This window comes from Pteropus vampyrus, unplaced genomic scaffold (assembly GCF_000151845.1).
Source record: "Pteropus vampyrus isolate Shadow unplaced genomic scaffold, Pvam_2.0 Scaffold16, whole genome shotgun sequence".
Lineage (NCBI taxonomy): Eukaryota > Metazoa > Chordata > Mammalia > Chiroptera > Pteropodidae > Pteropus > Pteropus vampyrus.
Window position 1 is genome coordinate 10403918 of NW_011888797.1, and position 15435 is coordinate 10419352.

Genomic DNA, 15435 nt, shown 5'->3' on the forward strand with positions numbered 1-15435 from the left:
GAGAGAAAGAGAGAGAGAGGACAGTGAGTGGGTGGAGAGCCAGAGTGAGGGGGAGTGATGAGAAATGCGTGACAGGGGGAAGAGGAGGAGGAAGGAGAGCGAGAGGGCGAGAGGGAGAGATGCGGAGAGAGGGGCAGGGTAGAGTGAGGAAGGAGGAAGGAGAAGGAGGGGGTGGCAAGGAGAGTGGCAGAGAAGGATTGTGCCACAGATGGTGACACAGAGAGCCAGGGAAGGAGGGATCGGGGGTGGGGGGTGCGGGAGGGGCCGGGAGGAGGGGCCGAGGGGCTGGAGAGCAGGTGCTGGGGTGAGGGAGGAGGGACAGCAGGGTAGGGGAGGAGGCTGGGGGGGCAGGCCCTGTTACCGGGGAGATTTCAGCCACCCACGCTGGCCTTGGTTGCCGCAGGGGGTTGGAGAGAAGAGTGGGGTGCTCAGAGGAGCTGGGGGCTGAGAGCCAAGGGCCAGACGCCCCCCACCTCCGCAGACCACCATGACAGCTGGGTCCAGAGGCCAGGTGGGTGTGGGGTTGGACAGTGCAACCAGGAGGGCTGGGAACATGGGGTGAGCACTGGGCTGGGAGTCCAAAGTCCTGTTCACTGGTCACAGATTAGACAGACACCAGCCGCAGAGGAAGGCCAGGCGGGCGTTCCTGAGAATGGTTGAGGTTGAGTCCGGAGGACCCCAGCAAGGTGAGACATGGAAGGACAGGGTAAGGAATAAATACTGCAGGCTCTGAGGCCAAGAGGCAAAATCAAAGATGTGATACAGGAGAATACAAATGTGCACTGTTTGTAAATCAGCAAAATTCAAAATATAATAATAATTGAGAATAATGTTTTGTAATATAGGTCTACTGCTGAAAAGAGTAGAATTCTTTTGTGGGGGGATAACATTTGACTGAACTGGGGTCCAAAGTTAATATTTCCCATCATCAAATAGGTTGCAAGTGGTCATCCCTAAAGTCCATTCTTAGCTGGCAGGCTGTGCACGAGCGGGCGGTGGCAGATTTGGCCCCAGGGTCTAAGATGCTCTGCCTGAGGACCTGAGCTCAGTCCTGGCTGGCTGCCCCTACAAGCTATGCCTGACCAGCCCTGGGCCTTAGTTTCCTTATCTGGATCCTGGGAGGTTAGACTAGATCAGCCCTAAGGTCGTTTTTCAGTGTGAGCATCACAAACGCCAAAGGGACAATTAGCAACGACAGCTATTCCTATTCACTGCCGCTGCTTCACGCGTGCTGTCTCGCTTCGTGGCATCACACCCACCATGGCGCACGGTGTTGGCGCACCTGGTTCACAGCTGAGGAAGCCAGGGCTCAGAGAGGGGAGGTGGTCTGCTCAGATCTCACAGCCAGGGAGTAGAGAAGCCCAGCAGCCTGGCGCCAGAGGCGTGCTCTCAAGCACCTTGCCACCGAGCGGCCTGTCCCCTTCTCAAGAGGGCAAGGGGTAACTATCAGAGAAGGGCAGGAAGAAGAAAATGAGTCTTTATTGAGCACCTACTGTGTGCCAGGCACCATCCAGGCCCCACTCCTCAGGACCTGCTCGGTCACTAGATCCCCAGGGCGGGTGTGTAGTGGGCCCTCAGAGAGCCCTGGCTGCAGTGGCACACAGTAGGACCAGGGACACACCTGCTTGAGCCTGGGCCCCCCCGCCTCTTGATGCTGTCCTTCCACTCGCTGTGGGCCCCGAGCAAGGCCCTTCCTCTGGGCTTCAGTCTTCCGTCTGTACAAGTTCATGAGGAGCAGGTGGGCTCCGAGGCAGCTCCTGGGAGTGAGAGAAGGACCCCCTGGCACTGCCCCTCCCCAGCCCAAGGCATGCTTTGGCTTCTCATCACCCACCAGGCTTTACACCGTCCCTGCCTTGCCGCCTGCCCCGCCTCCTCCTCTGCTGACTTCTCTTCTGTACCTGTGTTCCAGGTATGCTCAGCCAGGTCCATTCGTTCACTCATTCATTTATTCAGCCAGTCGGTCTTTCATTCGCTCATCAGACGCGTGAGCTCCCAAGGCCTCTCTGAAGTGGTGAGAGAGACTGAGCGAATGTCTGGGGAAGGGTCCCCAGGCAGAGGGAAGGGCTGGGTCTTGGCACTGAGGTGTTTGAGGGAGTGGGAGGGGACAGATGCAGCTGGGAAGGAGGGAGGCGGGGGAGGCCATCGCATGCCAGACCACGTAGGGCCTCGTACTCTCAGTCCGGCTGGGTCCAGAGCTTCACAGGCTGCGGGCAGAGGAGTTCGTGACCTGATTCATGTTTTTCAACATGTCACCAGTCAGGACCTGGTGAGCGCTGGTTCCCTTCAGGGCCTTTGCACAGACCGTCAGCCCTCAGCCCTCACCCAACACTCCCTCGCCACCACATGTGACAGGAAGTCCTCCTTCAGGGGGCCCCCTCCTGGAGCCCTCTCTGCCCTAGGTTAGCTAGACCCCTCCCCTAGACTTCCCATGGTCCCGGGCCTCATGTGGCCTCTAATACAAGCTCACCAAGACTCAGCTCAGGAGGCTGTGTCCTGTGTGCTGAGCTGTGAGCTCCAGAAGGGAAGATGGTGTGGGTCCTCACTATGTCCCCAGGCCTGGCATCAGCCTGGCACAGCAGGCGTTTCGCTGCGTGTTTAATGAGGAAAAGAGGGTAGATGGATGGTTAGCAGGCAGGGTGGTGGGAGGAGGGGAGACTGTGCTCTGCTGAGCATCTGCTGGAGGCTGGAGAAGTGGCGAGGGGTCCTGAGCGCCAGACTGGGGGCAGGGTGACCTGAGTCAGAAACTGTCTCCCGCCCAGGGGCCTTCCTCTGGCAGGAGTCAGCCTGATCAGCCCCTCCTGGGAGTGGCAGGGCAGAAAGAGGAAGTGCAACTCTACACCTGTGAGCTTCGGGGAATAGGGGATGCTGGGTGTCTGGGAACCACAGAGTGGCCCCACTCTGCCTGGCACTGAGGTCCTGGAGCGTGACTGCCTCAAACTTCAGGTCCAGACCTGGCACCTCCGTGCTATCATGTCCGCCTTGAGGGGTTGCCTGGCTTGACTCTCCAAGTTAAGACGATGCTATGTCTCTCCCATCACACCCTGGCATACTTAAAACTAGGGCCACATCTCCACCCTCAGACTGGAGGGCTCCCCGAGTCCAACAAGTGTGCCTCCCATCCCTGAGAGCCAGGACAGAGCCTCCTCCTCCCTCTTCTCTCCCACAATGCCCAGGCTGGAGCCAACCACCAACCACAGTGCAGGGGAGGGGCCTTTGCTGTAGATGCTGAGGTCTGTCCTCTCACATGAGACCGGATGAGCCAAAACACCTTCCCGGCCCCTGGAACTTGGTCACTGGAATCCCCATTCAGGGTGTCCTCTGGTCTATCAGTTCCTGCTGGGTCCTGGTGGGGTTGAATCTCAGCTTCACCATTTACTAGCTGTGTGACCTTGGATATGTGACTTCACCTCTCTGAACCTCAGTCCCTCACCTTCAGCACCTACTGCATAGGGTCACTGCACGCATGGAATTACTTAACCCTCTACTACAGCAGCGGTTCCTGAGGGTACTATTCAGTGTGTCTTTTATATTCTCTGAGCCAGAAGGCTTGCCAGGGTCTGTTCTTTTGTCAGCACAATAGAGCATGGCCAAGGACACAGACACACTCAGGTCTCTCCTTGTGATATATATGCTAATAATCCATTGGCCAAAAGCAAGTCACATGGCCAAGGCCAAGGCAGTGGAGTGGGGAAGTACGTTCCTCCTCTGGAGGGGTGTGTGTGTGTGTGTGTATGTGTGTGTGTGTGTGTGGAGGGGAGTGATTGCGTCATCAAAGCTACCACACACCTCATAATCAGTCTGGGGTCTCACCCCCACCTGCTCGGTAGCCTTGGGTCCAGAGCTCCCTGGCCGGACTTTTCCTGCCCGGGTTAGGGAGGGATAGTGCTGGCTGCATAGCGCAGAGAGGAAGACCCAGGGTCCCACTGCCTCTTAAACAACCCCGTTTTCAGCCTCCTGCCCCACCATCTGTGGTGTCTGGGTCCCTTACTTGGAAGCCTCCCTGGGGTTCTGCAAGGCCAGTTTTCCATCCAGCCCCGGAGCAGCAGGCAGTTAGATTTGCCTTTCAGGGGCTCTGTTAAATCATTTACCACCCCTCCATCTGCTCTCCTGCACAGGCGCTGTGGTTTGGGGTCACAGATGTCTCCTGGTTTCTTTGAAGATGAGCGTTTGTGTTTCTGTTTCGTGTTCTCCTTATTGTCGCGGCTGCTTTTCAGCAAGGTGGGGGGAGCTGAAACTTCTCTATCTCGGCACCTTGAGACTAGAGTCTCTTCCTCTCTTTGTTGAACACACTTCTGCAGTATGTGGATCAAAGCACACGGCGGGTGTTGATTTACACGTCTGCCTCTCACTGGTTTCTGAGCCCCTGGGGAGCACACGGCTGGGTCTCAACCCTCTCTCCACCTCCAGCCACCCGCACAGTTGGCACAGAGCACATGGTTAGCACATGCAGACAGACTTGAGCTGAACTTCAGATGACACAGATGGCTGCTCATTATTTCACTTTGCTCGAGGCCCTCAGAAGTCTCCTAGAACCTTCCTAGATCTCTCTCTCCCTCCATGGAGCCCACCCTGCCTTACCTCTCAGATCCCATGAAGCCTGGCTGGAGTTAAATGTCCCCGGAGGTGAACATTTCTTGGGCAATGGGAGAGTAAAGAGGGTAAGGAAGAGAGGTCAAAGATCCAAGGAAAAGACAGAAGGAACTTGGGCCCCAAGTAGTTGGAAAAAAATTGTTGGAAAAAATTGAAAATCATTTCAATATACTATACTATTTTATCATCTCTCATGATTCTGTGGATGGTTGGGCTCAGCTGCTTGGCTCTTCTGCTCCATGTGACGTTGCCTGGGGCTGCAGTCATCAGGGGACTCGACCAGGACAGCATATCCCAGATGGCTTACGCCCATGACTAATACCTTGGTGAGCGTGGCTGGAAGGCTGGTCTCAGCAGAGTCACTAGAAGGTTGGGTCTCTCTCTCTCTCCATGAAAGTTTATTCTTTCATTTGCTTATTCATTTACATAAACAACAAACATTTATCTAGCATCTACCAGGTACTAGCTAGGGTCGTGGTGAGCCATCCACGCAGAAGGGACATTTCTCTGGGCTCTCTGAAGACTCAGCAGCTCCCAATGGGACTGTGAGCTCCTCAGAGAAGACCTACGCTTGACCCACTCTCAAGCCCTGTGTTTGGCACACGGTCTCAGTAACTATTTGCTGAGTGATTACATGCTTGAATGACCCAAACTCTTGAAGCATTTCTGAAGGCCGAGTAGCACAATTATGTTTGTAAATGAGGACGATCCCCCAGGCTGGCCGGTGGAGGAAGGGAGGCCAGTGAGGAGGCTATAAGTACTGTCGAGAGGAGAGAAGCAAGGCCTGGCCCATGCTTTCTGCCCTCCAGGCGATGACTGCCTGGCAAAGGGCCAAGTCTGATGCAGTGGGACAGATAAAGGGATGGGTTTAACAGATCTTGGGAGGCAGACTTGTCCAGGTTTGGTGACCAGTGAATGCTGGGGTGAGGGGAGGAGAGGAGCCGGAGGGACCTCCAGGCCTCTGCTTTGGAAGAGGAGCAGCCAGGATCTGAGAAGGAGAGCCCCGAATGAAGTAGTCTTGCCTGGCCCATGCTTTCTGGCCTCCAGGCGATGACTGCCTGGCAAAGGGCCAAGTCTGATGCATTGGACTGGGCAGGTGGGTACTTGGGAGTGGTAGCTGTCAAATGAGTGAGCATCACCATATCGTCTGCTCCTGCCCACAATCAACAGTTCTTCCTGTTTCAAAACAGGTTACTCTTTCCTATTGAAAGGGCCTCTGGTCCTCAGCCTATTTGCAGAGCAGAAATAAGTGACTTACCCCATGTCCAGTGACTGCTGGGAACCATGATACGTTGAAAAGAGTACAGAGCTACAAGTCCTAAGACCTCAGTTACAAATGCCATCAGCTAGCAGTAACAGAAGGCCTGACCCACAGTAAGTAAACAAATAGGTGGTTTCGTTTTCATCCTGCTCCCATAATAAGACGGCCGGTGGCATTGGTTCAGCTGTTCACCAAAGCTGTCAAAGACCCAGGTTCTTTTTCTCTCTCTGCTCCTCTGTTCTCAGCATGTTAGCATATATCTTCATTTGTGGTTTCAAGTTTACCAGACGGCTGCTGCAGCTCCAGACCTCTCATTAGTATTCAAGGCAGGGGAGGTGACAGGACAAAGGGCAGTCTATCATTGTTTATGGAGGAAAACAAAAACTTTCACAGATGCCACCTCTTCAGGACCTTGACTCATGTCTTGTTGGCCGGAACTGTGCAATATCGGAATACCAGCTACAAAGCAGGCTAAGAAAACAAGTATTTTTGTCTGGGGCTAGATGCATTGCTGCTTTGCATGAAACTAGGAGTCTGTTAGCAAGGAGGATGGGTGTAGCGGTCGAAGGTGAAAAAGCAGAGTGTTTGCCTTCATGGGCTGAGCTCTAACTCCTGTGCCCTCCTGTGCCTCCATTTCCTCCTCTGCAAAAAAAGAGCTGCTAGTACCTACCTTGGGAGGCTTCTAGAATTACATGAGATAATATGTGCTAGGTGAGACCCCGCAATGGTGAGAGAATTTACTGACTGAGGTTATTATTGGAATAAAACAAGGACTGCGTCTGCTGGGTCAGGCTCAGGGGAAGAAGCCCACCCATGGCGCGCAGGAAAGGTTGGAGGAGCAGGGGAAATTATTAGAGGAAAGGGATCCGGATCAGCTATTCAAAGGCCTCGGAGTGAAAGAAGCGTGAACGTGGCTTTGAGGAAATGAGAGTTCAGTCTGACAGTGGAGGTAGGAGGGAGGGAGGAGGGAGGGAGGGAGGAGAGAGGGAGGCTCTGGCCCCCGAAGGGGGCACCTCAGGGCTTTCGAACATTGCGTGGATTGGGTGTGGGCTCTGCCCCACCATATCTGTGTCTGTGTCGTGTGTCATAGTTTCAATGTGGGGTTTTTTGTTCGTCTGTTTCATACGAGAAGTAACTTGAGAAACATAACAAACTTGCCTGAGCTGAAAGTAATCAAGGCTGTGGGGTTTCCCCCCACCAGCACCCAGTTCCTTTCAAAAGAGTGAGCCTCCCAGGAGGCCAGAGAGCTGGGGGTCTTGCCTCGGAACTTTAGGTTTTTGGGGGCTGAAGGGGTGGCCGGGAGCTCTGAGAGAGAAGAAAATAGAAACCTATTAGCATTTCAGCTGCTGAGAATTGGGGGTCTCCTGAGCTGTCGGGAACAGGATCTTACATCTTTCTTTTATTCCTTTGTCTTAGCCTCTCTAGAGTATCAGCCCACTAGGTCAGGAACTTGTGTGTACCACTGAATCCCTGCCCCTGGATGTCCCCAACCACCATCAACCTAGAACAGTGCCTGGCACAGAGTGGGCGCTCAATAACTGTGTGTTGCATGAATGGATGAAGTTTAGACAGAGACATGTAATTGCCCTCAGGAGCAGAAAGTCTGGCGTTTGTAAATTGACAGACACCAAGGTGACCAACTCCATACCAGGCACAGCTGTGCTTCATGGATGCATTTCTTAAACCTTTGTAACAGCCTTATCTCTCTTTTAAAGAAACCCGCCTTTGCTTAGTGCCTGCCGGGCCTGTCATTGCTCCCTTACACTGCTGGGGACGCTTTCCTGTGACCCCCAGTAGTAGAAGTGGGGGATTTCTGGCTGCCCGACACCCATATTCCTTCATTCCAGCAAGACTCCAAGTCTCCATCTGGGGACCAACCCTTCCACCCTGTTGTGTGTGATTTGACAGGGTTGCCTCCATTCTTTGCTGTAGCTGGAAAGTGGCCAATCAGGGAACAGAATCTCCCTGCCAAATATGATTGGTTAGAAGGGAGCCCGAGACCTAAGCTAGTCCAATCAGAGTAAACCTTAATTAGAACTTTGCCTAGGGCAAACACTTGGTCTTTTTGCTGAACTTGAACCTGGAAGGATGAAACCCTGAGAGTCACCTTCCTGAGAACAAACAGACAGAAGAAAGCAGAACAAAGAGGTACCAAAAAGTCAGCCCTGACGACGTCATTTGCGTCCCCTTGATCATGCTGCACCTGAAGTCATGATATTTCCAAACTTGAATCAATAAATTTATTTTCTGCTTAAGCAGGTTGAATCGGGTTTTCTATGTGCGACAGCAAAAGTCTTGACTGGCGGGGTCTGAAAGTTTAAGACTCTCACAGTAAACGTAGCTCGGGATCATGTGAGTGTAGAAGAAAGACCTGGTAGGTGGCAGGAATCCGCCGGACCCAGGCTTTTAATCGGCTGGGCAGATGCCCACAGAGATTTACGAAATCTGGTTTGTTTTATGTCGTCCTAAAAGGAGAACTAAGACCAGAGGGACAAACTTCCAAGACCCTCATTTTAGCTCAGCAGAAGGAGAACTTTCAGTCAAGCTAGAATCATCAATATTGGAGTAGATTGCCTTGGGAGGGAGTGAGAGACCTGTTTCTGAGGCTATGCAAGTGGTGGCCGGCAACCATCTGGCCCAAAGTTTCTAGAGGGGATTCAGGCATCCAGTGGGACTGGAGGACATGGGTAGGTGCTACTGCAGGTAGCAGCTGGCACTGACCGCAGTAACGCGGGGGCGGCTTATCGGGTTCCGGGGCTCCCCTCTGGCCCCTTGGAAGGCAGGAGCATGAGGGGATCAGGATGCAGCACCTACAAATTCACACCTTCGGGCCCAAGGGGGCCTCCAGCACAGAGAAGATGATCGACCAAGCTCTACAGCCGTCTGCTAAGAAACACCACAGGGAGGGGACAGCATGGCCAGCCAGGGTGCCATCGGGCTTTAGGAGGGTCAAAGCCATCTGGCTGGGAGAACTGGGTGCAACCTGGAAGGGAGACAGGCAGGAGGTGAGAATTTAGGGAAAACCAGATCTGCACCCGCTCACAGATTTCCTGGCTCACAGCTCGCCCCTCCCATCGGGACTGGCCGGTCCCGCCACACGGAGCTCTCTCCATCCTTCTCCCGCCCCTGCATGTGGGTGTCAGATCTCCCCGGCCTGACTGAGCTCTGCTGGGGGCGGGGGCAGAGGCATTCTTTATATCCCTATCCTCCCAGCCCTCCTGCAGAAAGAGCAGAGGGGAAGTGCAGTGACTGTCACTCCTTGGCTCAGGCCACCTGGCATTTTCTCATACCTTGGACCTTCCTTCTGGGAACTGGGCTCACTGAGCTGGACCGGCTCAGGCAAATGGGGAAACCGAGGCCACTTTGCTTCTCCCTCCCTGTCCCGGCCTAAAGGCCACTCCCAGTGAAACCGAAGGCCACTGAGCAGTGGATGGATGCCGCCTCCCAGCTGGAACCTGCTGTGTGGTGGGCATGGGGTGCTTGCAGCATGGGGGGGAGGCTCTCACCGCTAGAGGAGGCTGCAGGGGCGCTTCTGCGGCCGCGTGGGCTGGGGGCACAGGACGGCCCGGATCGCCTCATCGAAGACGGTTTTGAGGCCTCGCTGGGTGAGGGCAGAGCACTCCAGGTATTTCACCGAGTCTGGGTGAGGCAGCAAGAAGGCAGAGGCCTAGGTCAGGGGAGAGTCCTGGGCAAAACCCCCTCCCAAGCCACACAACCACACCAGGCTGTGGGGGCCACCTGGGCTGTGTCAGTCAGAGCAGGAAATTTTCCTGTCTGTGCCTCAGTTTCCTCGTGTCTGAAACGGGGATATTAAATTCAGTGGGAGGGGTTAAGGCCCACAAGAGCCGGTCTGTGTCTTTCTTGGACACATAAGCCCTTAATTTGCAGAAGGCGGGCAGGACTGGGGAAGAAAAGGGCTCAAGCTAGTGACTGAATCTCCCCATACCTCAGTTTCTTCTGGAAGATAGCGACACACCTGCCTCCACACTTTCTCTAGGAGGCCTGAAGCACTCATGGCCCACCCACTAGGGCCTTCCACGTGTCGTCTGACCATTCCTTAGCACCACCCCATTTTACAGATGAAGCAACTGAAGCTCCTAGAGGTACAGTCACTTGTCCAAGGTCACATGCTGGACATTTCTCCTCCACCTCTGGGCAGCCGGGGGCCCCTCAGTAGGAGGCGTGAGACTTGGAAGGCTCCTCCCTCCCTCAGAAGGAGATGGGCCTCCTCCCACGTGACCTCTCAGGGCGGGAGCCCAGGGCACAGAGACAACAAGGACAGACTGAGTCCCCACCCCCACAGCCAGAGTTCCATGACCTTCTAGAAGGAACCTGTGTGAGCTCCACATCCACTACAACCCAAATGGTTTTCCTGAAGTGAGGAACCACAAACCCCTTCTTCAAGAGGCCTGGGGGCCAATTTCAGAAAGAAGAGGAAAGAGGGGGACAGGAAGGGGGAACTTGGCCTCCTCGAGGGGGAGCCCAGTCTTCCGGGGAGAAGGAAGGACACAGACGCTGTTGGGCACCTGCACCCTGCCAGCACGCTTTTGAAAACCCCGTGAGGACACGTGTGATTCCCCGCTTCTCAAGTGAGGAAACAGGCCCAGAGAGGAGAAGCCAGGGGCCCAGAGACACGCAGCGGAGGGGCAGGAAGCCAGGATGTCGGGAGAGGCAGCCCCGGGAAAGGGGAGGCCCACCAACGCCAGGGCTGGGGAGAAAGAGAGGGTGGAGCAGAGATGGGGAAACCGAGGCTCAGAGAGAATATCGCCTATTGAAAGTCACACACTAGACGCTCCCCTCCACGTGGCAGCACACCGGGGAGCCTGGCAGCGGCCCCAGGGCCTGGCTGCTAGGAAAGGAGCACCTAGTCCAGGAGTCTGGTCACCGTAACCCTGTGTGCCTAGAAGGGTGTCGCTGGGCATTTGGCCACAGGACCGTAGCCTGTGACCACCTCATGCGCACCCACCAGCTGTCTCCCTGGCACCTGCCACCCTCTTGCTCCTCTTGGCTCAGTGGTGTCCAGAGCAAGGGTCCTGAGCGGGGGGTCCTGGGCTCACTTCAGCTCTCCCCCTGACCAGTCTAGGACTTCGGCCAGTTTCCCTCTCTACACCTCAGTCTCCTACCTGTCCAGGACATGGTGACGTGTGACGGCTTATCAAGCTGAGGCAGGGGGCAGGGGAGCTGCAGAGAGGGCATGGGGCCAGGCCAGAGGGCAGCAGATGACCCTGATCTTCATGACTGAGGAAGCCAGGCATCCAAGGCTCAAATCAGCTCTGCCACATCCTGGCTGAGTGACCTTGAGCCAGTGACTTTTCTCCCTGAGCCTCAGTTTCCTCCTCTGTAAAATGGGGGTAATGAGAGTCCCTCCTTCATAGCTACTCTGAGAATGAAGCGGGAAAATGCATGGGCCCAGCACCCAGGAAGTGCTCAATCCATGTCAGCTGTGATTATCAGCTGGGGTCAGAGCTGCCTCTACAACTAACTCATCACCCCAGGGCTAGGGCGCAGCCCAGGTGGGCAGAGGCAGCTGCCGTCCTCTCCATCAGCTCTTCCGGTCCTCTCGGCCGGGGCTGATCCAAAACAAGTTCAAAGTCCCTGTCCCCCGCCCCCCGCCTGGGATCAGCTCCAGGAGGGATTGGCTAGAGGCCAAGACAGGACCCCCAAGTCATTTCCTTATGGAGGAGAAAGGATGTTTAAGGGCTGTGCAGGCTTGTTCATTCAGGCGGGGATGCCAAGGCCCAGAGAGGAGCCACTGGCTCAAGGTCATGCAAAAAGTTAGTGCCAGAGCCAGGACCAGAATCTAGACTTTCAGACCCCTTCTTATCCCAAAGCACGTGCTTTAAAAGCGAAAGGGTCGGCTGTAGGCTGGAGAGTCAGTCTTGGCTGGGAGGAGTCCAGGGGGACAGGCTGGTCAGAAAGAAGAGAAGGCAGGGGTCTAATCCCCAATATTTGTGAGGAAAGACCAGTGGGCCGGGGAGCCAGAGACCCCAGGACGGGGCATGGGACACACGGTTTAAGCAGCAGCCCGAGGCCCCCTGGGGAAGATGGCCATGTCATCGGGCGAGTCATGGAAAGGGGGAGGTGGCAGCTGCGGTTTCTCTTCCTGTGAAGAGATGTGAGTCGCCAGGGCCCTCCCAGTTCCTGCGGAAGGAAGAGCGGTTGGGCTGAGGCAGGCACAGTGTGGGGAGGCCCGACTGATTCGGGGGCCAAACCCTGAGCCGACAATACCCTGGGGTGAGGCAGAGAGTCCTGGGCAGCTGGGCCACTGCTCAGAGTGGCCAAAGCTGCTGGTGGTCCTGGGCTCCTGGGCAAGCACGCCTCCCCAGGCTGCAGGCAGGTCGGGCCTGGCCAGGGACGGCAGGTCCTGACACCGTGGGAGAAGCCAGGCCCATCAGTCATCGCCTCCCTTGCTCAGGCAGGCCTGAGTCACCACAGGGAGGCCGCCAGCTTTGTCCAGATCCCAGTTCTTCCACCTACGAGCTGTGTGACCTTGAAAAGTCACTTGACTTCTCTGGTGCAGCGATCAAGAGGCAAATAAGAGCTGGGCTAAGAAGCCTTGGGCGTGGGGAGAGGGCGGTTAAGAGACAGAAGGGAAGGCCTCACCCTTCAAACCCAAGGCAAAAGCGTCTCCTCCAGGAAGCCTTCCTTGAAAACCCAAACTTGGCTGCTCATCCTCCAAGCAACCACAGCACACCCCACTCTGCCCCTGCTTCTGTCTGTGCAAAACACACTCTATTTCAAGATCTGATTATGGGTTATACTACTACCGGTAATGACTAACACAGACTGCTCCTCACGTACGGGTGCTGCTCTAGGAACTTCATGCGCATTAATTCGTTTAATCCTCTCAACTGCCCAGAACTATTCCTACTGCCAGGTTTTACTGATGAAGAAACATAGGCACAGAGAGGCTAAGTGATTGGTGCAGGGTCACGCAGCTAGTACACGGCACGGCGCAGATCCGAACCGCAGAGCCTGGCCCCAGAGCCCATGTCTGCAATCACCACGAGGCTGAGTCGGGCTCCCCCTGCATCCAGCTCCCCTCCCCGTGCCCCAGGCCCGTACCAATCTCCTTGGCCAGTGCCAGGCCCTGTGGGTAGGTAATAGGTGCCAGCTTCTTCTCCTTCAGCTTCTCGATGGTGTCCTTGTCGTCCCGCAGGTCTAGCTTGGTGCCCACCAGGATGATGGGTGTGCTGGGGCAGTGGTGCCGCACCTCAGGGAACCACTGGGCAGGCGGATGGGATGGGGCGAGAGGTCGTGCAGGGACGAGAGGGGACATGAGGTTGGGCAGGGAGCAGAGGGGGCATGGGGGTGGGGGAGGAGACGGCATCAAGTTGTGAGAAGGTGAGAGGCGGGCATGAGGGTGTGTGGGGAGGAGAGAGGACAAGGTCCCAGAGGCCAGAGGGTGAAGCTGACACTCCCAGCCCCCTCTGGGACCCCCTCCGAGTCTCGCTCCCTGAGTCCCCCTGGGCCTGGTCGTCACTGGGGACCATCTCTGCCCCAGGGAGAGGTTCCAAGCTGCCGGTCCCTCCTTCCTTCCTCCCCCTTCCCAGGGTCACCTGTCCCCAGGCCCGCCCCAGGCCCTGCTCTGCCCAGCTCACCTTGGCACGGACGTTCTCATAGGAAGCTGGGCTGACGAGAGAGAAGCAGATGAGGAAGACATCCTGGGGACAGAGCAGGCGATGGTCACCCGTGAGGGGAAGCCCGGGGGTGGCCACCTGGGCCCTTCCCACACCTGGCAGCACTGAGCAGTGGGGCGGCCCAGGGGACGCTGAGCGTTTAGGGTCTGGCAGGGCGGGGATGCCTGTCTGTCCCTGCCACCAGGCTGCTCTTTGTTTACCCAGCATTTCCCAGGAGCCAGGATGTCCTTAGCGGTTCATCCTCACACAGCACCCTACAACAGTGCTGCTGCGCCCCGATTCTACATATGGGGAGAGGGAGGCTACAAATGTTCACGGGTCTGCTGTCTGGAGCTCTGAAATCTATACTCTTAATCAAGCACTCACCACTCCAACATCTGGTTGCCAGCGCCAGCCCCGGAGGGAGAGTCAAGGACACGAGAGGTGCCCAGCAGCCACGGAGCCACCTGCAGGCTTGCCCCCTCTCCTCTCCCCTCACCCAGCACACCTGCGCTTCACTGACCTGGGCTTCCCATGAAGGCTCCTGCCCCACCCACAGAGCCAGGTGGTGCCAGAGCGTATGAAGCTGCGGGGGCAAAGAGGGGCTGGGAAGACAGGCAGAGTGGGGCCCGATGGAGGGCTGGGGGCAGGGGGAGGGGTCCCTGGCTGTGCCCGGGGAGGACAAGGCAGAGTCCTCGAACCGGGCCGTAAGGGGAGGGTGTAAGGGGAGGGGAGGGTGTAAGGGGAGGGTCGGGGGCACCAGGCCAGCCTGGCCCGAGGGCACCTCTCGCAGAGGGAACAGATCCACAGGTGGGGTGGGGGTGGGGAGGCAGCGCACCGTCTGCGGGTAGGAGAGTGGCCGGAGGCGGTCGTAGTCCTCCTGGCCTGCAGTGTCCCACAGCCCCAGGTTCACCGGCTTGCTGTCCACCATCACGTTGGCCGAATAGTTGTCAAACCTGAGTGGAGCCGACAAGACAGAAGGGTCAGTGTCCAGCCCCAGAGCCCGGGCCCTCCAGTCCAGCCTGCGTTGCTTCATGGCGGAGGCTAAGACCCAGAGAGGGCCTGCCATGGACCAAAGTCAGGCAGCGCTAGGCAACTGGGTTTTCTTTTTTTTCATTACTGATTCACAGCATAAAAAAATCGTAAACGCAGGCAAGCACAAAGAGGAAAACATTGCCTCAACCATTTCTGCCCTCACCTGTCCTGTGGAGAGATGACTTTTCGAGGCTGCATAACATTCCCTCCAAGGCTCGATCGGAATAAAGTTACCCACCTCCTATGCTCCAGGACACTGAGGCTGGTCGCCGGGTATTTACTGAACAAGTGTTTATCCCCTCTGTGAGTTTGGGTCCCCCCAGAAGCAAACTGTGCACTGAGGACGTGATGCAAGTGTTTTATTTGGGAGGTGAGCCCAGGTAGCTACAGGAGGGCAGAGGGGAGGAGACCAGGAAAGGACAGTAGCCAGCGCAGGGCAGGCTAGTAAGCTCTTACTGCTGTGGGCAGCTGGGGCTTGGGCCTGCTCGGCCCCCTGGGAGGCAGCGTGGACCATCCTTAGTGTGTCCCGCCAGAGGGGGCCGGATGCCGGGGCATTTATCCACCATCTCCGTCTTCCACTGACAGAAGGATGTCTTGGGCATCAATTCTCTGGTTTCCCGGCCCCCGCTGAGAGCCTTCAGTCATGGGAGCCTCTGGGAAATGCCACCAGCACACACTGGAGACATGTGAAGGAAGGGTAGAGTGGGGCCCTGACAGCGACTGCCGAAATCTCCTTGCCAGCACCAAGGGAGGTCTCCGGGGCCATCGAATGAGCTTCCGGATTAAAAAAAAAAAAAAATTCAACCCAACAGTATTTCTCACTGCACACATCCCGGAGAGCAAGGTGCTTGTTCCTCACGCCGTGGAAGAGAAAACTGGGATCAGAGGGGTGCAGTGACTTGCCCAAGGCCACACAGCCAGTGAATGACG

At 56.3% G+C, this 15435-nt stretch overlaps 1 protein-coding gene across 2 annotated transcripts in view; it reads right to left on the reverse strand.

The window, feature by feature from the left end:
• Positions 1–8077: 8077 nt before the first annotated feature.
• Positions 8078–15435, reverse strand: part of RAC2 (Rac family small GTPase 2) — a 25447-nt gene continuing 18089 nt past the window's right edge. For both annotated transcript variants that reach the window (XM_023527418.1, XM_011387517.2), the window contains exons 3-7: positions 14309–14426; positions 13453–13515; positions 12917–13076; positions 9358–9490; positions 8078–8834 (exon numbers count right to left, since the gene is read on the reverse strand). In XM_023527418.1, coding sequence (XP_023383186.1) covers positions 9360–9490; positions 12917–13076; positions 13453–13515; positions 14309–14426 — 472 coding nt within the window. In that variant the 3' untranslated portion in view covers positions 8078–8834; positions 9358–9359. The remainder of the gene's footprint in view (positions 8835–9357; positions 9491–12916; positions 13077–13452; positions 13516–14308; positions 14427–15435) is intronic.